General features: G+C 42.1%; 1 protein-coding gene across 2 annotated transcripts in view; it reads right to left on the bottom strand.

Annotated features, from left to right (window-relative positions):
• Positions 1–25,719, bottom strand: part of SIGLEC1 (sialic acid binding Ig like lectin 1) — a 147,272-nt gene that overhangs the window by 106,500 nt on the left and 15,053 nt on the right. For both annotated transcript variants that reach the window (XM_029594240.1, XM_029594246.1), the window contains exons 3-5: positions 18,999–19,358; positions 8,071–8,367; positions 3,630–3,893 (exon numbers count right to left, since the gene is read on the bottom strand). In XM_029594240.1, coding sequence (XP_029450100.1) covers positions 3,630–3,893; positions 8,071–8,367; positions 18,999–19,358 — 921 coding nt within the window. The remainder of the gene's footprint in view (positions 1–3,629; positions 3,894–8,070; positions 8,368–18,998; positions 19,359–25,719) is intronic.

Below are 25,719 nucleotides of genomic sequence, written 5' to 3'. Positions count from 1 at the left end.
GATAGGGCACTGCATGCAGGAAGATCACAACACCCCTGGTATCAGGGTTAGGGCACTGTGTGCAGGAAGATCACAACACTCCTGGTATTAATAGGGATAGGGCACTGTGTGCAGGAAGATCACAACACTCCTGGTATTAATAGGGATAGGGCACTGTGTGCAGGAAGATCACAACACCCCTGGTGTCAGGGTTAGGGCACTGTGTGCAGGAAGATCACAACACTCCTGGTATTAATAGGGATAGGGCACTGTGTGCAGGAAGATCACAACACCCCTGGTATCAGGGTTAGGGCACTGAGTGCAGGAAGATCACAACACCCCTGGTATCAGGAATAGGGCACAAGTTCTAGTCATATTGACTGATCACATTACTTTTTTTGTCAACTACCAACAGTTTCCATTTCCCATCCCCCCAACCATCACCTCAGTTGGAACCTTGGTAACATCAATAGATAAGAGGGCAGCCAGCCAATAGGAATACATATTCATTCCCAACTGACCTGGAAAGTGTCAATAATTTGTATCATTTTCTGTTAGTGTTCCTGAGTTTCCATTTCCATTTCCCATCCCCCCAACCATCACCTCAGTGGGAACCTTGGTAATATCAATAGATAAGAGGGCAGCCAGCCAATAGGAATACATATTCATTCCTAACTGACCTTTACTGACCTGGAAAGTGTCAATTTGTATCATTTTCTGTTAGTGCGCACTAACTGGAGTTAGTGCGCACTAACACGATTTAACGATTTTTAACGATAAATCGTTAGAATTTCTATTGTATTGTGTTCTATAATGATTTAAGACGATATTAAAAATATCGGACGATAATTTTAATCTTTGAAAAACGATTCACATCCCTAGTATTTTTATTTTTTGTGCTTTTATGTTGTTTTGTTTTTAGATTATTATGTATATTCTAATGAACCCCAACTTGAATGGTGGAAAGGTGGGTAACAAATATTTTAAATAAATAAATAATTGGACACACTGTAGTCAGAAACCATCCATAACCCTCAGTCCCTTCCACCTGGAGGTTCTGGATTGGGGTGTACAAGGCTGTAAGCTTTACCTATGACATCTAAAACCGTTGCACCAGCCCTGGCTGCAATGGATCCACATTGGAAAGCAGAATTTTGGAGCTCTGCTACTTTGGGTCCTGTAGCTTTCTCCAGTCTGGGCCAAGGCTTCATTTTTCTTATTAAGCCCTGAAGAAAGAGCATAGATTAGTCTGATTTCCCCTACCCTACTCTCCTTAGAGTAGGTAGGTGGTGCAGAGGCTGGGGAACCATAAAAGCAGCTGAATATGCAGCACTCAGCCAATGGGAAATCACTGGAATGGTGGCGAGGGGAGAGGGGATGCAAACTACAGTTAGAAAAAGGGATGGGGTGAGCCAAGAGGAAATGCCTGTGCAGTGTTAGGGAGGCTTCTGTAGGCTGGACATTCTTCCTGAAAGGGTCAGCTGCCTGTGGAACCAATGAGTCTCCTGGAGTGAGGGTGCCAAAAAGGGGTGGGAATGGGAGAGGGAGAGGGCTGCGGAAGGTTACGAAAGGGCTGGCAGCAAGCGGAAACCTTGCTGATAATGATGTGGCAGTACAAGAGAAGGGGTCTTTACTGTGTGAGCATATGAGCAGCAGCACAGTAACGGAATGTGTGTGTCAGAGAGAGAGAGAGAAACAAAGGGTGTGTGTGTGTGTCTTTCTCCGTGACACAGAAAGACACCCAAACACACAGTTTCTCTGAGAGGGAAAGTGTGTATGTGTGTGTTTGACTGTTTGTGTGTCTTTGAGTATCTTTGTACCAGAGAGAGAGAGAGAGAGAGAGAAATCCACACACATCCTCTCTTGGATACAAGGTCTGAAAAAGTGTGTGTGGGAGTTGTGTCTGAGAGACTATGTGTGTGTGTCTGATACTGACCGGCAGTGTAGTTGTCACATTACTTGGCAACTGGTTCAAGAGCTGATTGGTTGGCAAGAGGTTTTAATATCAGATCAGGAATCCAAGATATAATTATGAGAGACATAACCAGATATGGGGGCGGATGGCAACTGATTGGTAATGTCTTACCTGGGGGGGATGGGGGACAACAGCACCAACTGTGCTTAGGGGTGATAAAAACCTAAATCCATTCCTGATTACTTTCAGATACTTCCCTATCCCCAGAGGACTCACAATCTAACTGGGTAGGGCTCTACCGTGCATTATATCGCATATATCACATAATATACATGATATTTTGCATCTCCCCGCCCAGATTCCCTCCCTATTACAATGATGCTCTTTGCATGCGATTTGCAAACATGAATAAGGCAAATGCTTACAAAGAAGGTCCTTACTAGTCAATTTGATGTAAATATTTTATCGCAGCCAACTGAGAAGGTGGTAAGCCGCAATAAAATAACTACACCTATTTAAAATGTGTTAAATGTGCAGTGGGAGGCCTGGGACCCTAACGCAGGACCTAAGGCTCTCATTGTGCATTTAATGCAGCAGGAAAAAAATTGTGGCAAATGTGTTGACTCCCATCTCTACCTTGGGCTGCCAGTCAAGGCGGCCTCAACAACCCCAAAATATAAAAAAATTAAAAATGTAGGCACATAACAACAGGTCCCCTCCCCTCCCCTCCCTCCCCTCCCTCCACCAATACCATCATGGCTCCAGCCTCTCCCCCCCCCAGCTTAAAACATATAAAATAGGGTCCTGGCCTCCTTCAATACCAATCCTTTACCCCCAAAGTCGACAATAGTGTCTTGGCCCCCTTCCCATACCCACCTCTACCTGTCAAGTTGGCAATAGGGTCCTGGCCCCTTTCCCATACTCATCCTTTCCCCCATGTCAAAAAAAGAATTTAGGATCTCAGCCCCACCCCCAACCTACCCCGACCCCTGCATCTCCCCGATCCTTAATTTAAGGTGAAGCTCCCACATCGGGGCTAGATTAAGGTCCGGGTATTGGACCTCGGGTACATGGCCACCCCAGTCATCACTGACCCCTGCTCAACCTTCCTGTTTACATGCGACTTTTTTTGGGGGGGGGGGGGGGGGAGTGGCCCTTTAAGGCGATATCGGTTCCATGACGTTGGGGCTTCCATCGCGTTAAAGTGCTGCCATGCACATTCTTGTGTCCCATGATGTTTGGCCATGAGACAAAAGAACACGCCATACAGCCACAATGCTTTTTTGGGGAAGGGGGCCCTACTGTCGCAGCAACACCCCCTCCCCCATGATAGTAGGACCCCCCTCCTGCGAAAAAACATTGTGGCTTGATGCATCTAGGGGTAAGTTTGTAACTCTGGCAATGGAGGGTAAAGTGACTTTGCCCAAGGTCACAAGGAGCAGCAGTGGGATTTGCATCCTGGTTTCCAGGACTTGCAGCCCACTGCTCTAAACATTAGGCTACTCCTCCTCTAAAGAAGGAACCAGTGAGGTTTCGTATTCTAGAACCTCCTATTTTTGTCGGTCCTTTATAAGATGTCACAACCAACCAAGGTATCAGTTTTTCTCCAGGAGCAATGCAGCTATTAGATCTGACACTGACTGTAAATTACTTCTGTTCTGCTAACAAATGCAAACAGTAAGTGCATGGTTACACAGGATAAAAAGATAAAGAGCAATACCAAACGAAAACTCACAGAAAACACTGAGGGCTATAACTGGTGATAGCCCTACTCCAATCGCATTTTGGACTTCGCAGGAGTATTCTGCATAGTCAGCACGAGCAAGGCTTTGGAATAACAGCAACTGCTCTTTGTGGTAGATCTTTCCATTCTTGTACCACGTGTAACTGGTGACTTCAGGGTTACTGCTGTTAACTTTGCATGTTAAAGACACACTGTCGCCCTCTTTAACGTTTTGTCTGGATGGGTTTAGTAAAACCTCTGTGCCTTTAGGTGAATCTGAAGCAGAGAAAACATGTCTGTACAAATGCCATACACCATAAGCGTTTCATGCAACACATAGAAGTCAAACATACTGACCCTTTTTCTGTGACAATATATTGTATGTGCTATGAAGATAAGAATTGGGAAAGGTCTGGTATAGTAGTTAGGTTCTGTAAAGTAAATCTAAAGTCCTGCGTTTCATTTATGCTTCAGACCTCCATCATCAGTGGTTGGAAATGCAGCAGTTAATGCTTTCCAACCTCTTATCAGCATTGGCTGGATATGAGGAAACAACCACTGCCTCCTGTTCTCGCAGCCCCGGCTGGCCAGTTGAGTGCTTGCTCTGTATTTGGGAAAGGATGTGAGAACAGCAAAAAGAAAGCTATTCAGTCTTACATACGTAGAGTCCCCAGGAGGATGTCCACTGGTGATTCTGGCCCAGTCCTAGGACCCTGCAGTGTCCATGAGAGGAATGTACCAACCTGCCAAGCACGGCCATTGGGTGTTGCTGCAATAGTAGTTCCGTGCCTGCATTAGTAGCCGGTGACCCCCAGGTTCATTGTGGCATTTTTGGTTTGGAGTGGGATGAGAAAGATCAGATTTTTTTTATAGTTCCTCTATTCTCACCCATTAAATGCTAGAATTCTGTGCGGAATAGGTTAGGAAGTGAGAAAATCACATATTCTGATCCTATCCCTGTGGTTAGGAAGTGGATCTCAGCTCTTCCAGTGTTTTTGTGGATTTTATTTTTTGTCCGTCGTTCCTTTCCGTGAGAGAGAAATTGGGAAGAAGGTTTTTTCCTCTTTTTTTGCATTAGCTTTGGATCAGTCTGAAGGATCCCAGTGACTGGTAGGAAGAGGTGGAAAGGATACCCATCTGCAGGAGAGGGGAAATCTGATTCTTCCCACAGGAGTTGCTTCTAAAGAGAAACAGTATAGGAGAGGCTTGGAGATTTATGGATCAAGAAGTAAATGACAGGTATTTGGAAGGGGAGATCCATGAAGGATAGTAGAACCCAGTCCATTGCACCCTGTGCAACCTTATATTCCACTCACAGGAAGAAAAGGAACACCTGGGAAGAGATTAAGGGGTCAGAGATAACAGATCAATTTAGATTTTATTTATTGAAGTAATTATGGCTATATCAGGAAAATGTACCTGCTGCCAACCTTTGATCAAGTTGAACAGCACACTTTTTTTTTTATTATTTTGGTACACCCTACTTGTGTGTTCAACCTGTTTATTGGCCATCACCACTGCAGGGACTAAGAGCCTGAGCCTACACCCACAGAAAGAGATATCTACACTGCACCCTGGGCACTGGAGGTCTATCCTCCCCTCATTGGGAAAATTCACACCAGGGTTTGGTGGGATTGTGTTTGGACTAATCCCTGGTACTGAGTGTGACTCCTGCCTTCATAGCTGCCACTAGAAGAGGGGCCACATATTTAAAAGTTACCTGATGAGAACCGGAGAAAGTAACCTTGTAAAAATATAATTTGATTGCTGCTCGCCCTGTAAGAAAACACATTTTGCCTGTTTTGCAGCGATTGCACCGTGGCTTCCGGTGCCACCGCCTGAGGATTTTAAGATTCTTAAGCTGCTTTTTAAAGCTCTTTGGGGTGAGGGCCTGTCATACTTGGCTGATTGTATATTCAATGAGGCTCCATCTCGCTCTTTGCATTCCGCTGAGCATCAGTTGCTATTCGCTCCATCATTCAAAGAAGCTGTGTCTTCCAGTTACATGGAGTCAGGCATCCTCAGTGAAAGGTCCTCTGCTGTGGAACAACCCACCTCAGGATCTTTGCGCCATTTCAGCTTACACGCCTTACTTTAAAAAGCTCAAGTCACATCTGTTTAGGCTAGCTTTTGCTCGATTTTGAATCTTGGTATTTGCATTGTATTTTTTTTTTTTAACTGTGATTGTCTGTTTTATTCTGATTGATACTGTCTTCTTGCTGATGTCTGTGTTTCTACTGTACTCCACTTAATATCGAATTCCAACATAGGTGTACCATAAAAATATTATAAATAAATAAATAAATAATAAGACAGAAGCAATAAAATACTTTTAAAAAGTGATTCACATAGACAGTGAATGTGTTTAATCCTTCCCATTATTTCAAACCTGTATGAGACTATTGGTTCCATTTTTACTCATTGCCTTTTTTTTTTTTTTTTCATTTACACAGAAGCTGATATGGATAATTCCATTATACATTTGAATAAAGCTTGACACTTAGCTGTGGCATTCAAAAGCAATAATATTCATTTTCCTGCATAGAGGTTTCTGAGTCTAAAACGGAGCTATGGCAATTGTCATAGTTTAATTCATTTCAGCTAGCTGCCTGTGAGACGAAAGTAAAGTCCATGCTAGCTTTTTCTCTGTTGTATTGGAGGTAATTAGTGAATCTGCAACGGTAGCTTTAAAGCTTTCTTAGAGAAACACCTGTAGTGCTGTAGTGAAGGTGGCCTGTGGGCAGGCTCTATGGAGGTGTAATACCGATTCCATAGGCTATATTTTATTTGGTGAGAGAGGAGTGTGGGAACAGGAGCTCCAACTGGTGAATTATATCTCACAGAATTGCTCTACCCCATCCTATATTATTTTACTTTCTAAGGGCCTCGGGTAATAAGGTGTGCAGGGCTGTGGGCATAGTTTTGCCTGAGAATGGGCGCACATTATTTCGTGCACAGATTTTACTCCCAATGCAGCAAGGTTTTCTGTGTGCAAAAAACTTGGCATTAAACTGTGTACACAATTTAGCACTCCTCTATGCAAACACTATGTAAATTAAGGCAGAGAGGTGCATAGTTTAATGCATGTTTTTTTTTAATGCTGGAAATTTAACTCCTGGTCAGAGCTGAAGGAAAGTTACTCAGGCTAATGCTAATCTGTCAACTATATCTGGAGTTCATGGTGTGTGTGTATGTGTGTGTGTGTGTGGGGGGGGGGGGGGGGGGGGTCCTGTACTCGGAATCAATGCGCATAAAATACAATTTCTGCACTAATCTAATTTTCCATACATAAATCATGTTTTATGTATAGAGAAAATGCTTTGTGCATAATTTTACTTTTATGCACTTAAATTGTGTTTTGTACACATAAAACATGTTTTAAGCTTTTATGCACATGAATTGTATTTTAGGCATGCTAGGCAGCACACTTTTTAAACTCCTGATACAATAGCATACCATTAACTTACTGCATCGAGAGTTAAATTTGTATTAATGCATGCGTTAAGAAACCGTGAGCTGCATTTCAGTGCACAATTTTTATGCACAGCTTAATTAATCAGCTCCTAGTTGCACTAGTCACATTCCAGAAGTTAAAATGACAAGAGGCAAGTGGCACATTGTAGACTCCACAGGACTAACATGGCTATCCTTCTGAACATCTTAACGAGAGATGTGCTTTGGCTGAACCTTTCAGTTTGGCCTTCGTAATTGGCCTGCCATGGGAAATTTCGGTTTCCCGCGTTTCGGGCCTTTTTTTTTTTCAGCCGCCCCCTTTTTTTTTTCAGCCGCACTAACCCTAAAAACTGAATTTTCCCGAAATTTCGGGAAAATTTGCTCTGTTTTTCAGGGTTGCCAAAACAGGGTTGCCGAAACAGGACAAATTAGACAATTTTGTTGAAATTGTCTAATTCATCCCAGACGAATGCACATCTCTAATCTTAACTCCAGAAGTGAATTGGCTTAATATTCACTGTGTACTCTAGTACAGCCAATTGGCCTAATTTCATTATCACATGCCTGTCTGTGATGGTGGGTCAAAATTTAGGTTTTCAATCTGTAAACATCAAAGTCAGGCCAAAGTTTGGTCAAATCTGATTCCAGTTCTCTCTCCGCTCATTCTTCTCCTCCCTCCTTTTACCCATACTTTCTCCTGATTCTGAACAGCATGGCCGGTTGTTTGGCTTTTGAAAAATCAGTAGTAGGACCTTAGCTCAGTCATAGTTAATTTCCTCATATTCCGTTTAGTTCCCCTTCAAATTATATAAATGATGGCTTTCACCAGAGTCAGTGTTCAGTCAGAAGATATAATAAATCTTTTTAGGACAACTAACCAACACGAAACACAGGTAACCTCAAGCACATTGCTGTAAGTATTTATTCATTTTCAATTATGCATAGAAGAGAATCCAACAAAAACCTAAGAAACAAAACCTGCAAAAGAAACACTACTCACGTTTAATGTTCAGGGTAATTTCTTTCATTGCCCAGTGAGCGCCAACAGTAAGATCACAGCTGAGTTTCCTTAAATTATCTTGCCATGAAAATGTAGTTGTCAGGTTAAGCTGACTATTAGCAGCTGTGGTATCCAGTTGTACTCTTCCTAAAATGAGAGACTTCTCATTGGCATAGCCCTGCCATTCCAGAGTCATGTTGTCAAATGGACAAAGATACTGAGTAGAACAACTTAGTGTTACTTGACTTCCTTCCATTATATCTGCTGGAAAAATAACTTCTGGGCTTTCTAGCGTATCTATGGAGATAACAAAATGTAAAATTAATGAATAAGTGATCAGTATTACACAGCCAGTGGTGGTTCATTCAAAGGCACAGGTCCTAGACTTCAGGAAAACTAACTTTGTAACAACGGGGGAGTACCTCAAAGAGTCATTCTGTAATCAGCTTAGAAATGTCTGAAAGGCCGAATAAAAAAAATAATTTATTATCTGGCTTGAGGAAGTAGAAGAACAGTGGGCAAAACTAAAAGGAGATATTGTAAGGGTAACAAAACATTTTGTTAGGAAAGTAATCAAAGGTAAGAAGGAAAAGAAGTCACTGTGGTTTTCTAAGGAAGTGGCTGAAAAAGGGAAAAAAGGTTAGCATTCATAAACTACAAAGGATTGCAGAAAGAAGAAGACAGGCAAAAATATCTGGAAAAGCTGAGACAAGCTAGGAAAGTAGTCAGGAGAATGAAGGCACAAACGAAAGAAAAAATAGCTAATACAATAAAACAGGGGGACAAAACTATTTTTTTTTAGATATGTTTGTGATAGGCAGAAGTGCAAAAGTGAGAGTGTAAGATTCAGAGGTGAAAGGGAGGAATTTGTAGAATCTAACAAGGAGAAAGCAGAATTGCTTGACAAAAGAGGAAGGGCCTGGAACAGGTCGGCAGAAAACTGCCACAAACTGGAATGGAAGTGAGTTAGACCTCGAACAATTTAAAGAAGCTAATAAACTAAAAGTAGATAAAGCAATGGGGTACATCCATGTGTATTAGGGAGGTTCGGAAAGATCCGCTAGCTGGCCTTTTCAATGCTTCCTTACAGTCAAGAGTGGCTCAAAAGCACTGGAGAGTGGAGATAGGAAGGTCTGGTTCCTCTTCACAAAGTGAAGGCAAGGAAGAGACTGGGAACTACAGGTCAGTTAGTCTGATCTGGGTGGTGAGTAAATTTATGGAATCTCTGCTAAAACAGAGGGTAGTACAGTTTGTGGAATCCAATGGATTACAGGATCTGAAGCAGCATAGTTTTACCAGAGCTAGATCTTGTCAGATTAATCCAATCAACTTCTTCCTATATGAAGACAACATATAATTCTACATCCCTTTCGACAAAACATTTGAAAAATCTGCTCCAATTCTGTCAACATACATGAAAGCAATACAACAAAAACTTTCTCAACTGAAACTAACACTAAACCCCCCAAAAAATGAAATTGTGTGGTTACAAAGAATTACCACAATAATCAAGCTGCCATCCCTAGACCTGGGAATTTTTAACATTACTCCCTCAGATCAAGTACGGGACCTAGGAATACAGATCGATAAGAACTTCACAATGAAAAAGTAAATAAGCAAATTAATTAAAACAGGATACTCAAAGCTGAGGGCTGAAACCATTACTAACAATTCAGGACTTCTGCACTGTTTTATAAACTCTAATATTTTCAAACATTGATTACTGCAACTCCCTATTACTAGGTCTACTCTCAGGACTATTAAAACTACTATAGTTATTACAAAATGCCTCCGTTAGACTCTTACTAGGACAAGGACCACATCACCGCCTCGCTAATAGTACTGCACTGGCTTCCTGTACAATCTAGAATTCATTATAAAGTATTAACTCAAATTTTTAATATCAACAACATTAACCCATGCTTAATAGGAGTGACCCTTCAACTATACACACTGCAGAGAGCCCTAAGATCGCAAAACAAAGGACTTCTAAAGGTACCTACAACACAGAACACACACCTAACACATATAAGAGACCAACTATTTTCCATAGCGGGACCCAAGTTGTGGAACTCTCTTCCAGAGTCGTTACCTCTGATAACAGAAAGAAAGAGTTTCAAACGTGAACTGAAAACATGGCTCTTTAGAAATGCTTATGATTTCATGTAAAACACCAGTTTGCTGATAACCTCACTGTCAGTACCAGAGACAATTTTAGTAGAGTGAGCAATAAGTATTGAACAATATAAAGTGTAATGACAGTAGAATTAAAATTTGTATTTACTGTTGTGTTGACCTTGAAAATGTATGAGTATGACCTAGAATACATTATTTGCTGTTGTGTTGACCTAAAATATGAATGTTGACCCAAAATGTGAATGTTGATCAAGAATATGAATGCTGATTTTGTAAATCATTGTGATCTTCTTTTGGAATGACGGTATATAAAACACCCAAATAAATAAAATAATCAATTTCATTGACTAGGTGTCCAGAGATGTGAATCAGAAGAAAGTGCTAGATGTAGTATATCTGAATTTCAGCAAGGCTTTTGACACCATTTGACATAGGCCACTTAAAACCAAACTGAATACCCTACATATGGGCCCTAAAATAAATGAGTTGGTTAGAAACCGGTTAAGTAGGAGACAACAAAGGGTAGTGGTAAATGGAATTCTCTCCAAGGAATCAGAAGTTGCCAATAGTGTGCTGCAGAGATCGGTCTGGTAGTGAATAACATCATCATAAGAGATATTGAGGAATGGCTATTTGGTATGGTTTTCCTTTTGTAGATAGTACCAAAATCTGTAACAGTGTGACACTCTGGGAGGTATGGAAAATGTGAGGAGGGATCTAGTGAAGGTTTAGGAATGGTCTAAAATTTGGCAGCAAAGATTTAATGCTAAAAAATGCAAGGTCATGTATTTGGGCTGTAGAAATCCAAATGAGCAATATAATATGGGGGTAAAGATCTGTAGCCAAAACAAAAGCGAGATCTGAATGGGATTCTATCTGATGGCAAAAGCCAGAAGGATGCTTGGGTGCATAGGGAGAGGAATACCCCACAGGAAAAAGAAGGTGATATTTCTTCTGTATAAGTCTCTGGTGAAAGCTCATTTGGAGCCCTGTGTACAATTCTGGAGACCACACTTACAAAAGGAGTCGGTCCAGAGGGTGGCCACTAATATGGTTAAATATTTTCATCATAAAGCATATAGGGATAAACTTAAAGATCTAAGCATGTATAACCTGGAGGACAGGAGGAAAATGAGAAATATGCTAAACATATTTCTCCATGGATGAAATCAGAGGAGGCCAGTCTCTTTCAATGGAAAGGAGGCTTTAGAATGAGGGGTCGTAAAATGGAGAAAGGGGTAAAATCCAGAGTAATCTGAGGAAATATTTCTTTACAGAGAAGATAGTGGACACATGGAACATCTTCCTGTCGAGGTGGTGAAAATAGGGACATTATCAGAGAAGATGAAAGCATGGGGCAAGCACAGATCTCTGAGGAAGTGGACGGGATTATAAAGCTAAACAGGATATGTGAATGGATAGACTAGCATGGGTCACATGGTCTTTATCAGTTGTCATTTTCTATGTTGAATTTTTAAAATGTCAATTAACAATATTGAATTGATTCTTAGAGGTGATTAACCCATAAAAGCTAAGGTTAAAAGGCAAGGATCTGAACAAGTTGTCCTGAATAGATGGAGCATGAAGAATGCACAATATAGACTTTTAGTTAATATCGATTACCTTCACTTATCCAGGGATCACATTTCTGTCCTACCACCTAAGCTGTAGAGACTGAATTCCTGATCTAGCCCACATCTTATTGTTTATTTATAAAATTAATATACCACTTTCCCTACACCAAAGTGTTCTTAACTCACTGTGCTAGACTGCCAGAGCTTAACCCAGAACCAGCTGCTTTAATGATCAGAGTTACTTACAAATAGTGGTACTTTAGCTAATAGCACACAAGAATAAACCACATCAACTTTCATTATCAAAGATTTGAGAATTTTTGGGAATTTATTTTATTATTTATACTGCTAAAAGGCTAGGCACCATTTTTACACTGCCTGTCAAATTTTAAAGGCACATGAATATGGGGGAGCTTTCTGGGACCTGTGGCATCTTTAAAAGATGGCAGTCTTGGGATGGGGGAGCACTATCGAACCTTGCTGCGGCCAGGATCGCACAAACTTCTCAGCCACAGCAAAGCCCTTGAATGATCCAAATAATTTTTTTTGGGATGACTCAATGTTGTGGTTCAGAACCAAGGAGCCAAAGAAAATATCAAGTCATTTATTGCATTTATTCCAAAAGGAAAAATCGAATGCACATCCCTACCATCTCGTCTCCAAATTATCTCATTGTCTAGACTGGTGACACAAGAATAATGTAGTTAGTTGCTGGCAGTGATAAGATCATCTTCAATAGGGAGTACATCATGAATGAAATTAATAGGGGTCAGTCAATTCTATATTACTAGGCTTGACAGTGAATTAATTTGCAGACTAGATTGGCCTTTAAGTTTGTATTTGCCATCAGATTTAATGTTTCTATGTAAGTTTTAGGACACCTTTGATTACATGACAATGCTCAGTAGCTCTTCCACTTCCAATAGTTCCACTATTCCTTTATTTTAGCCTTCGTGAATTTATATTTTTTCAGGTTATCTGCATCCAACTTCTTTTCCATGCACGAAGATACTAGAGTGAGATGAGCCCTGGAAAACTGACACTTTGCAAGGTTTAAAAATTTGCACTGTTGCATGTCTAGCAAAACAGAAACAGAGCCCGAATTCAGCTCTTCTAGCTCATTTTGTTAGTCATTCATTTCTAAATTCCTGCATTATGGATGGTTGCCAGGACTAATATTTATCCTATTTTGAATGGCTATTTATCTTTAGCAAATGTACTTGCCGAACCCTCCCTTAAGGAGGCTCATTTGGTTACAACCCGTAAAACTGGATCTGTACAACTTTTAGTTGTACAGGTCCAGTGCTCTGGAATAAACTGCCTCATGAAGTTAGAGTCATTGAGGACTATGTAGCCTTTCGAAAAGCAGTAAAAACATGGCCTTTTCAAAGTTAGGTTTATCATGAGCATGCCTCATCATGGTTATTAATTACATTGGCCTAATTTTGCTGCTGTTATTATGTTAATGTGTATTATGAAAGCTGACTTTTATAGTAATTTATTGTATTTTATTTTATTACTACTTCTACTACTATTTAACATTTCCATAGCACTACACGGCATACGCAGCAATGTTCAAACATACTAAAAGACAGTCCCTGTTCAATAGAACTTACAATTTAATAAGACAAACATACAGGACAAGAGACATGGTTAAAAGAAAAAGAAAAGCAAGTTAATCAAGACTAAATACTAATTATCATGTTAATTGTGAGTTTTGTTTATGTAGGCATAGGCAGGCTTGTCCTGCTTCTAATAATTTTATTGTAGTGATCCTTTGTTTTATTAGCTATGCAGGGCTAGATTCAAGATTTTGGCACCCAAAGGCGGCACTGGAGAGCAGGCAGGGGGATTCCCTTCAGAGAGTAAAAGGCCAGAAGAGCTAGCACACAGATGTAAAGAACGCAGGATCTGGCTCCTCTTCAGCTTAAGTATCTGGTGCCTTTAAAATGTGGCACTCTAAGTAGCTGCCTATGCCTAAATCCAGGCTTGTAGCTATGACTGTACAAAAATACAATGAAAATGGTTTTGATACTGTTTAACATTTAGTATTTTATATTGTTGTTTCTTGTTTAGAGCGTCTATGATCTTGAGTGGATGACAACTGTCCTTAAATAAATGTGTGAATATCTCTAAAAGAAGAGAAAGGCAGTAACTGACTTCCAAAAATTATTGAAGCATTTCAATTGCTAGCATCAAGCCAGAAGACATCCAATTATGGCCATAATGGGGCCTTTCTTGTTCTTCAAAATGAACTGAAGAACATAACAAGTTGCCATACTGGGTCAGATGGAAGGTCCAGATGTATTTCATGTATTAAGAAAGGTGGAAGGAATGCAAAACAATTACCGGCATGGTTAAAAGGTGAGGTGAAAGAGGCTTTTTTAGCAAAAAAAAAAAATCCTTCAAAAATTGGAAGAAGGATCCATCTGAAGGAAATAGGAAAAAACATAAGCATTGTCAAGATAAGTGCAAAACATTGATAAGACAGGCAGAGAATTTGAAATGAAGTTGGCCGTAGAGGCAAAAACTCATAATAAAAGCTTTAAAAAATATATCAGAAACAAGAAACCTGTGAAGAAGTCGGTTGGACCGTTAGATGACCAAGGAGTTAACGGGGCTCTTAGGGAAGATAAGGCCATTGCAGAAAGTCTAAATTAATACTTTGTTTCTGTGTTCACTAATGAGGATGTTGGGGAGAAACCAGGTCCGGAGATGTTTTTCAAGGGTGATGAATCAGATGAACGGAATCAAATCACTGTGAACATGGAAGATGTAGTAGGCCAGATTGACAAACTAAAGAGTATCAAATCACCTGGACTGGTTGGTATGCTTCCCAGGGTTCTGAAGGAACTAAAAAATGAAATTTCAGATCTATTAGTTAAAATTTGTAAACTATCATTAAAATCATCCATTGTACCTGAAGACTGGAGGGTAGCCAGTGTAATCTCAATATTTAAAAAGGGCTCCAGGGGTGATTCGGAAAACTATAGACCAGTGAGCCTGACTTCAGTGCCGGGAAAAATAATGGAAACTAATCTAAAGATAAAAATCACAGAGCATGTAAGAAGACATGGTTTAATGGAACACAATCAACATGGATTTACCCAAGGGAAGTCTTGCCTCACAAATCTGCTTCACTTTTTTGAAGGAGTTAATAAACATGTGGATAAAGGTGAATTGGTAGATGCAGTGAATTTGGATTTTCAGAAGGCGTTTGACAAAGTTCCTCATGAGAGGCTTCTAGGAAAAGTAAAAAGTCATGGGATAGGTGGCGATGTCCTTTCGTGGATTACAAACTGGTTTAAAGACAACAGAGAGTAGGATTAAATGGGCAATTTTGTCAGTGGAAAAGGGTAAACAGTGGAGTGCCTCAGGGATCTGTACTTGGACCGCTGCTTTTCAATATATTTATAAATGATCTGGAAAGGAATACGATGAGTGAGGTTATCAAATTTGCAGATGATATAAAATTATTCAGAGTAGTTAAATCACAAGCGGACTGTGATCAATATAAGGCGGTGCAGGCCAGTCCTGCACAGCCGAGGCTAACTAGGGTGAAAGCACGTGCCTGCGGTGGGACAGGGGGGAAGGGGAGAAGGGGAGTAGCGCGGGAGAGCATCGGGGGGGCAACGGCTGATGGGTGCAGCAATTTGAATTGCTGCAAAATCATTGGCCGTTGCCATAGCAGCCAGTAGGTGACACGGTAGAACCCCTGCCAGATGAACCCGGCCGGCTGTGGAGGAGGGAGCGCTTGTAGATTGTCCGTGCGCAGCCAAGTCATTTAAAAAATGACCTTTCCATTGGGGTTTTTTCTTCCTGCCCAGGGACGGTTTCCAAATGTTGGTTCCCCCCCTCCCCCACTCGTGAAGCGCCCACTGCCCCCCCTCCCCCACAAATCAAACAAATAAATAAATAAAATATACTTCAGAGTACAATCTTCCAGCTATAATTACTGTTAGATTCTTTTCATAGCTGTTCAAGCTACATCAATTTTCTTTCATTTTGTATTCATCGTTGTCTGAGGTCTATGGCTGTTAAACAGAGATGTATTGTCGTGGACCCTGCTGTGAGCCTCAGCCAGAGGAGAAACGCAGATCACAACCCTCTCAGAGGAGGCGTAGGATGCCAGCTCCCAGTGGGCATCCGGCTCCCTCTCCTCCCGGCCCCCCTCCCCCCCTCCGGCCTTACTCCCCCTCCTCCTCCCCCCACCCCCCTCCCGTCTGCCTCCGGGGAGAGCGGACCTGAAGTGGATGCCCCCCTTTCCTCGGGGAGACCTTTCCAGCCCGGATGTCAGTTCCATCCCGGATGTTTCCCTAAATGCTTCTGGTACATTGTTCGATGATACAGTCCAGGTATGTCTGGTTGCCCCCTCACAACCTCTGCCCCCCCCATCATCGTTTTTTCCGAAAGGCAAGGCAGACTCCTCCAAACCAGTCTCATTTCGAGGCCGGAGAAAAGGAAAGTCCTCAGCTTTAAAGTCATCTGGTAGAGGGTGGGTGACAGCTGCATCGATGGGGAAAGATGCTGAGTTCTTGCCAAGGGAGTGGGTTGCGAGGAATCGGGATTCGCAGGTGGGAAGCAAGGCTCACAGAGGAGCAGGAAAAAGTACAGTGAATACAAGAGTTTCAGAGGGTATCCTACGGAGCAGAACAGGTCTGGATCCGGGTCGGGGATCCCATAAGGAAAGGGGTAGGGATAGAGAAGTCTCTGTAAGAGCAGCTTCGGATGGCGGAGGAGAGATGGTATACCTCAGCACTGGGACGAGGTACTTGAGGCACAGAAACAAAGAAGGGAGTGGGAGGGGGGGTGCTGTTAATTGTTACAGTTTGCTGCATTTGTGAGGGCTCGGGTTAGGAATTAACTGTGGCCTTTTTGTAAAGCCAAAAGTTGTATTGTGTTTATTGCGAGTGGGACAAGATGGAGCCAAGCGCAGCTTCTTGCTTCCCTAAGTTAATTTCAGGAGGACCTTGCAAGACTGGAAGACTGGGCATCCAAATGGCAGATGAAATTTAATGTGGACAAGTGCAAGGTGCTGCATACAGGGAAAAATAACCCATGCAGAAGTTATGCGATGTTAGGTTCCATGTTAGGAGCTACCACCCAGGAAAAAGATCTAGGCGTCATAGTGGATAAAACATTGAAACCATCAGCTCAGTGTGCTGCAGCAGTCAAAAAAACAAACAGAATGTTGGGAATTATTAAGAAGGGAATGGTTAATAAAACGGAAAATGTCATAATGCCTCTATATCACTCCATGGTGAGACCGCACCTTGAATACTGTGTATAGTTCTGGTAGCTGCATCTCAAAAAAGATATAGTTGCACTAGAGAAAGTACAGTGAAAAGCGACCAAAATGGTAAAGGGGATGGAACAGCTCCCCTATGAGGAAAGACTAAAGAGGTTAGGGCTGTTCAGCTTGGAGAAGAGACGGCTGAGGGGGGATATGATAGAGGTCTTTAAAATCATGAGAGGTCTAGAACGGGTAGATGTAAATCGGTTATTTACTCTTTCGGATAATAGAAGGACTAGGGGGCATTCCATGAAGTTAGCAAGTAGCACATTTAAAACTAATTGTAGAAAATTCTTTTTCACTCAATGCATAATTAAGCTCTGGAATTTGTTGCCAGAGGATGTGGTTAGTGCAGTTAGTGTAGCTGGGTTTAAAAAAGGTTTGGAGAAGTTCTTGGAGAAGTCAATTAACTGCTATTAATCAAGTTGACTTAGGGAATGGCCTCTGATACTACTGGCATCATTAGCATGGGATCTTAGTGTTTGGGTACCCAAAGAGTTGTAGACCTCCATCATATCCCCCCTTAGGAGTCTCTTCTCCATGCTGAACAGCCCTAACCACTTTAGCCTTTCCGCATAGGGGAGCCATTCCATTCCTTTTATCATTTTGGTTGCCCTTCTCTGTACCTTCTCCAGTGCATCTATATCTTTTATTGAGATGCAGTGACCAAAATCAAACACAGAACTCAAGGTGTGGTCTCACCATGGAGCGATACAGAGGCATTATGACATTATCCATTTTATTCAACATTCCCTTCCTATTAATTCCTAAGATTCTGTTTGCTTTTTTGACTGCTGCAGCACTGTGAGCTGACAATTTCAATATATTATCTACTATGATGCCTAGATCTTTTTCCTGGGTGGTAGTTCCTAATATGGAACCTAACATCATGTAACTACAGAAAGGGTTTTTTTTTTCCCTATATGTATCACTTTGCACTTGTTCACTTTAAATTTCATCTGCCATTTGGACGCTCAATCTCCCTGTCTTGCAAGGTCCTCCTGCAATTTATCACAGTCCACTTGTGATTTAACTACTCTGAATAATTTGTAAAACTATTGTAGAATGACAGAAAAAAGATTTTGCATACACAGCAACAGGTGCATGACTGTTAACATAAAGGGAATCCAAGGGATTAAAAGCCAGAGCTAAGTTTTGGGTCAAAAATAGGGCAAACAAAAGCACAGAGAACTTGCAAGATAGTTTGTGCTGCTTCAGAATTGTGCAGTCATTCTTTTGCCCCCAGGACCTGTTTGCTTGCAATTTTAGAAAGAGAAAAAAATCCACAGAACATATTGTGCAGTGAAACACTACTGCAAAAGCACTGTAGGACTTCTGCCCCAACCTAACTGGGCTAACGTGTAAGTGCTTTGGGATTTTTTTTTTCCAACTTTTTCTTGCATGTTTGTTTCTGTGGAATATTTGCCTTTTCAGGAATTGAGGAAATTAAATCCTTTGGTAACAGATGCATTATTGCAAAATCCTTACAGCGTACTGATTTGAAGCCATTTAACAATTTTTTTCCCCACAAATTTAAAGGTGGCCCGTAAAGTTTCCACACTTTACAAAGATTATATTTCATGCTGTCCCTTTTCAAAATAGTGCCTCATTCATTTTCACAACCGAAAGGTTGCTAGAATGGTTTGAATCCCCTGCCGGGACTTTGTTTTGATCATGACCTAATATTCAATGTAACTAACTTGAACCCAGCCTGCAATATGAAAAACGAGGTTGCAAATGGGAAAGTCTTGCCTTTCTTCCTAAAATAGAAAAAAAAAAAAAAAGTCAGCCATTAACAATCTGTTATCAAGACGACTAAACATAGGATTGTTCATGTCCACAGCCACCTGTTTATCCAGTTTAATCTTATATGTGTGGGGTATTAACTTTGTATAATGCTGTGGAAGACTAAATTAGATACTCACTAGTAACCGTGACGACAACTCCTTTCATATCCAGCCAGCGGTTTACTTCAGATATCTCAAACCTAAAATTATATTTCCCAGCATCCTCTTTTTTTACGTTTCTTAAAAGCAGAGTGCAGTTCTTATTGTTGGGGTCACCCAGGAGCTCTGTCCTGTCTTTAAACTTCGATGCAGCCAAATTGCTGTCAGAGTGGTAAACAACTGTTCGTTGGCCGTCCTCATCCTGGTACCAGATGGCAGTGATACCGTCAGGTGTGCTTACATCGCTGGGGAAGATGAACGTGCACGGGATCAAAAGACAGGAGCCTTGTACAGTTTGCAGTCCTGCTGGGTAAAACACATCCCAAGCAGACCCAAAACCTGTGACGAAAAGTGAAGAAAAAGTAACACCATGCATACACACAGCATAGCAACAAACACAGAGCCTGATTCATTAAGGCTTTTCTCCCATTCTGTGTCTATGGGGAAAAAATGCTTGGTGAATAAAGACCATAGTCTTATATATAACTCGGATTTTTGCACATCAACAAGGTCTATGTACCCACATAATTTAGACTACCCCTTTAATTATTCAAGATATTTATTCACGCTTTAAACATTCCTTACATTTATCCACGTCCTGTTGACGAGTTATTATTATTATTGTCTATGTAATATTTAATTTGTATTATTTATATTTATATGTTATATGTTATATGTTACTCATATGTTAAGAAACGCTGTTTAATGTAACGCCTTTTTTGCGACAGTTTTGTTCTATGTAAACCGACCTGATTCGATACTTGTATTGAGAATGTCGGTATATAAAAATCCAAAATAAATCAATAAATAAAATAGTGGAAGAAACTTCTTTATATACCTTGTCATAGCAATGCTGGCCGTCATGCTGGGAAAAGGTAAGCCTATGCTCTCCTCTTGAGAGAGCTTGGGGGTCATCTTGGGGGGGTGAGAATGGGGGCTGAGACGGATCACTCACTAATTTTTTGGATAGAGGGGCATTGGGCAGCATAACCCCTTTGTTTTGGATGTTTAACTTTGGGAGTTATCCAATTAAACCTTTTGAAAATCTACCCCTTTGTATCTATCCGATACATTTTTTTATTTCTGTCACTGTTTCGTCTCCTGTAACCTTCACTGGAAGTCTGCTCCAGGTGTCCATCACCCTCTCGGTGCAAAAGTATTTCTCAAATTCCGGTTCAGATCCCTCTTACCGGCTTCACATGGATGACCCCTTGTCCTTGAGCGTTTCAGTCTATGGAAATGAGTTCTGCTGTTCTATTGACACCAGTTAGACATCTGGATGTTTCTTTTATGTCTCCCAGTCACCCTCTTTCTTCTAGAGAATACATCTTTAGCTGTCTCAGTCTCTCTGTGTATGGCTTAAAATGCAGGGACCTTTCTCTGAGCTGGCTTTCTCTTGTCAATGTCCTTTTCTTAGGTGAGGTCCCCAGAACTGGGCACAGCACTCAAGATGGGTTCAAAGCAGAGAGCTGTAGAGAAGAAATATAACTTCCTTCATTGCACTAATGAATCATCTGTTTTAGACACCCGAGTATATTATTAGCATTTCCCGCTGCTTTATTACACTGGCTACGTTAAGGTCATCAGTAGGGATGTGAATCGTTTTTCAACGATTAAAATTATCGTCCGATAATGTTTATATCGTCTTAAATCGTTATAGAACACGATACAATAGAAATTCTAACGATTTATCGTTAAAAATCGTTAAATCGTGTTAGTGCGCACTAACTCGAGTTAGTGCGCACTAACTCCCCGTTAGTGCGCACTAACTCGATTTAGTGCGCACTAACTGAAAATGATACAAATAAACACTTTCCAGGTCACTGAAGGTCAGTTAGGAATGAATATGTGTTCCTATTGGCTGGCTGCCCTCTTATCTATTGATGTTACCAAGGTTACCACTGAGGTGATGGTTGGGGGGATGGGAAATGGAACTGGAAACTAACGAACACCAACAGAAAATGAAACAAAGTGTTCACACTTCCCAGGTCAGTAAAGGTCACTTAGGAATGAATATGTATGTATGTATTCCTATTGGCTGGCTGTGCTCTTATCTATTGATGTTACCAAGGCTAATACTGAGGTAATGGTTGGGGGGATGTGAAATGGAAACAGTTGGAAGCTTGACAAAAAAAGTAATGTAATGATCAGCACTCACGTGACTAGAACTTCTTTGTTTATTATTTTTGTAGCAGGCACCTGAAATGCTAGTGCATGTTGAATTTGCCAATCACTGTGCATTTTAGAAAGGTGGTCCTGGCTGGAACTGTACACAGTTCAAATATATGTAATTGATTGTTGGTAAGTGTATTTTTTAAGTAGCCACACTGGCACAAGTATGTTTACTTTTCCTCCTACTTAACTCACTAGCTCAGCTTTGTAAGAAGGGCTTCTCTGCTTGTGTGTTGTTTTTGTTTGGTGTGAGGAGAGCAGAAACATCAGATCTTTATTCAATCTACTACAGTCATCTCTTACAGTGCCCTATCCCTATTAATACCAGGAGTGTTGTGATCTTCCTGCACACAGTGCCCTAACCCTGATACCAGTCTGAGACAGCTCCCTCCCTGCATTACTAGTGAGAGGCTGGCTTCACAGACAGGGGGGAGCTGCCTGACCCTCACTCCTGACTTCCCCCATGTCCCAGCTAGTGAATGGTGTGTGGGTGAGGGGGGGGGGGGGAGGATGGTGAAGTCTGAGACAGCTCCCTCCCTGCATTACTAGTGAGAGGCTGGCTTCACAGACAGGGGGGAGCTGCCTGACCCTCACTCCTGACTTCCCCCATGTCCCAGCTAGTGAATGGTGTGTGGGTGAGGGGGGGGGGGGGGGAGGATGGTGAAGTCTGAGACAGCTCCCTCCCTGCATTACTAGTGAGAGGCTGGCTTCACAGACAGGGGGGAGCTGCCTGACCCTCACTCCTGACTTCCCCCATGTCCCAGCTAGTGAATGGTGTGTGGGTGAGGGGGGGGGGGGGGAGGATGGTGAAGTCTGAGACAGCTCCCTCCCTGCATTACTAGTGAGAGGCTGGCTTCACAGACAGGGGGGAGCTGCCTGACCCTCACTCCTCCGGGGTATTGTGATCTTCCTGCACACAGTGCCCTATCCCTGATACCAGGGGTGTTGTGATCTTCCTGCATGCAGTGCCCTATCCCTATTAATACCAGGAGTGTTGTGATCTTCCTGCATGCAGTGCCCTATCCCTATTAATACCAGGAGTGTTGTGATCTTCCTGCATGCAGTGCCCTATCCCTGATACCGGGATGTGTGCAAGAAGATCACAACACCCCCGGTATCAGGAATAGGGCACTGTGTGCAGGAAGATCACAACACCCCCAGTATCAGGAATAGGGCACTGTGTGCAGGAAGATCACAACACCCCTGGTATTAGGGATAGGGCACTGTGTGCAGGAAGATCACAACACTCCTGGTATTAATAGGGATAGGGCACTGTGTGCAGGAAGATCACAATACCCCTGGTATCAGGGTTAGGGCACAAGTTCTAGTCACATTGACTGATCACATTACTTGTTTTGTCAAGCTACCAACTGTTTCCATTTCCCATCCCCCATATACTGTCAGTAGGAAACTTGGTAACATGAATAAATAAGAGGGCAGCCAATAGGAATACATATTCATTCCTAAACTGACCTTAACTGACCTGAAAAGTGTCAAATTGTATCATTTTCAGTTAGTGCGCACTAACTCCCAGTTAGTGCGCACTAATCGGAAAAAACGATTTTTAACGATTTTTTAACTAAAAAATCGTGCCTAAGACGATTTTCTTGCCCTGCCACACGATTTCTATCGTTAAGACGATATGGAAAACGATTCACATCCCTAGTCATCAGAGAAGATGATCCTCAGCTCTCTTTCTTGTTTGATGGTTATTGATTCCTCACCTCCAGAAAAGTGTTTGGCCCTTGGATTTCTGCATTCCAAATAAATGATTTCACATTTTGGCGGTTAAAGCACAGTTGCCTTATCTTTGACCACTTTTCCCAAAATGTTAGTTATTTTTCATACGTTATTAGGGATGCCCTTTTGTTTGAAGTGAAATTTCCTGTTTTGTTTAATTTCATTTTGAAAATGAAAGAAAAACAAAGAAAATTGTGTTTCTTTTCAGTTTGTTAAATTTTCAAAATACAGCAGCAGCAGCTGGCACCTGCATTAAAAAAAACCAAGCAGGGCTTGTGGCTGAAAAACCAAGCAGTGCTTGTGGCTGACCCAGTTTTCTGCATCCAGCAAACTCCTTCCCGTGCCAGATCTGTAGCTACTCTCCTACCATGAAAGCTCCTGCCCCTTCACTGGACCTCAATTCCCCCACCTGCAGGTTGCAAGGGGCAGGTGAGAGCCCCTGGCTCACCCGGGACAGGTGGGGGCTGGAGAGACTGGGCAGTACTCCTGTTTCTTGGCTAGGGGGGAGTGCAGGGTGCACTGTGAACAAACCCAGAGGCGCTTCGTTTTAGTGGTAGTGGCAGAGAGAGACATATTTCTTTTCTTTTTTCTTTTTAATTTTGTTCATTGTTTTTCCATTTTAAATAAATGAAACAAAACCAAAGCTGGACAAATAAAGAATGAAACAAAACCAAACAGAAAATATTCAGTGTGCAGCCCTACATTTTATCTACTCCCTCCCCCCCTGCAAATGTTCCTGTCACCTGCATACAGGCCCACTTTCCCTTCTGACCCTTCCTCAATGTCACTTTTAAAGACATTGAAGAGGTCTGGGGTAGGAGTGATTCTTGCAGCACCCTGCTGGTCACGTTCCCTGTACCAGAGTGCATCCCACTGGCCATCGCTCTCTGAGCCCTCTTGCTCATCCAGCTTCTCACCCAGTTCATAACTTTTCTTCCAGCTCCCAGCCTGGCCAGCTCCCTCACCAACCTGTCAAAGCCTTCCCTGAAATCCAGATAGGCTACATCTACTGCCCCCGGATTTACTGTTCTGGTTACGTCATCAAATTAATCAATCAAGATTGGAAAGATTGTCCCTTTGTGACCCCCCCCCCCCCCTGACCATGTAAATTGCTCTCTTCAGGGCATTATACCATGCTGGCCTTCAATCAGCATGCTTCTTCACTAAACCTGACCTCCTCTTTAATTCTTACTATTCCTCAATAGCCCTTCCCCTTTTATATCTGGAGAAAGCTTTACCCTGTAGGTTTACTGACTGGGCAATATATTCCCCCATTTGAGCCTTTGCCTGCTCTATCATCCTTTCCTCCTAGCGTTGTTTCTCAGGACAATTTTGCCAGCTCTCCTCCTGTTTCTCTCGGTATTCTCTGGATGCTATTCTTTTTGGTTCGTACTTTTTCTCCTGTTTCTTTACAGAATCACAGTGATCTCTTCATCCTCTTCCCCTTGCGAGCATTCCTGACACAATGATTTCTTACCATTTCCACGTTCTTTTGTATTGCTAGCCCTAGCGCCTCTTCATTAGATCCCCTACTCCTGACAAGCTGGTCTTAAAGTCAGCCCTTATGGAATCAAGGGCCTTTGTTCTAGCATCATTTGGTTCTAATCTAGTATTTACACTGAGCCACACAGTATGGCGATCGCTCTACTATAAAATCTGTGATACTGTCTCCACATGTATTAGAACCGGGCGCAATGTCACCTTGCCACAACTGGGCTTTTCAATGAGTTACTTGAAAATGAGTTCTTGCAAGGAATCCAGTATTTCCCAGATGAGAGAGGTGTGCAGAAGGAGGCATAGTCATGGGTGGGCCTTTGGGCCTGTGCCCTTTCACTTTTGGCTTTAGGCTGCCACCTCCACAAGTCCCGCTGTCGCTCCTTGTGACCTTGGGCAAGTCACTTTACCCTCCATTGCCTCAGGTACAAAGCATAGGTTATAAGCCCTCTGGGGATAGGGAAATACCTACAGTACCTGAATGTAATCCACTTTGAAGCATTGAAAAAAGTGCGAAAAGTGGAATATAAAAAATCTAAATAAATAAGCATCCTCTCCCCAGCCAGCAGTCTTAAGATGTGGCTACAAGTAGCAGTTAATCTTACGGAGCTAGAACAGCTGCAGAAGGTCTACAGTAGGTGGCATTGTCCTGCATCTCTGCCGAAGCCAGGAAAAGTCCCTGAAGAAGCTTTGTAGACTGGAAGCCTGAATGGGAGGCTTTGCTTCTTACCCCATCTGTTGTGGATATTCATGGGGCAGGAGCAAACCCCACTCAGTCCTAGCCAGCTAGTGCTGTTTCTCAAATTAGTACCAGCAGACCCGAGTTCAAATTTCTGCCATGCAACAAAATGTTTTTGGCCTTTTGGTTAGCTGGCACCATTTTCTTGTATGGCAAAAATTCAAAATGGTGTCAGCCTCCGGTCAGCCAGGACTATTTTGAGAAACAGCAGCAGTGGAGCAGGAGTGACTGAGGATTGCTCCTGCCCTATAGGCACACACAAAGGATGGGGGGAAAAGACAGAGGTGGAGGTAGGGTGGAGATGGAGACCCAGGTAGGAGCAGCTCAGTGCCCACACATGTTAACATTGGGTGCCCCCACCAATTCAGTGCTGGGCTGCTGGCATGCAGGCCAAAACCATTTCTTTCATTTTGTTTCAGGGGAGTTTTTTGGCGGAATTTAATTTTACTGTGGGATGGAGGGGTGGGAGAGAGCTCTCTTTGTTTTTTTCCATTTTGTTAATTTTGGAAATAGTGCGTGCTATTTGCTAATTAGCATGTGCTGTCCTGAAAAGAA

Source organism: Rhinatrema bivittatum, chromosome 1, assembly GCF_901001135.1.
Source record: "Rhinatrema bivittatum chromosome 1, aRhiBiv1.1, whole genome shotgun sequence".
In the NCBI taxonomy this organism is placed as follows: domain Eukaryota; kingdom Metazoa; phylum Chordata; class Amphibia; order Gymnophiona; family Rhinatrematidae; genus Rhinatrema; species Rhinatrema bivittatum.
Note: the sequence above shows the minus strand (reverse complement) of the source record. Positions and strands in the feature narration are given on the sequence as shown.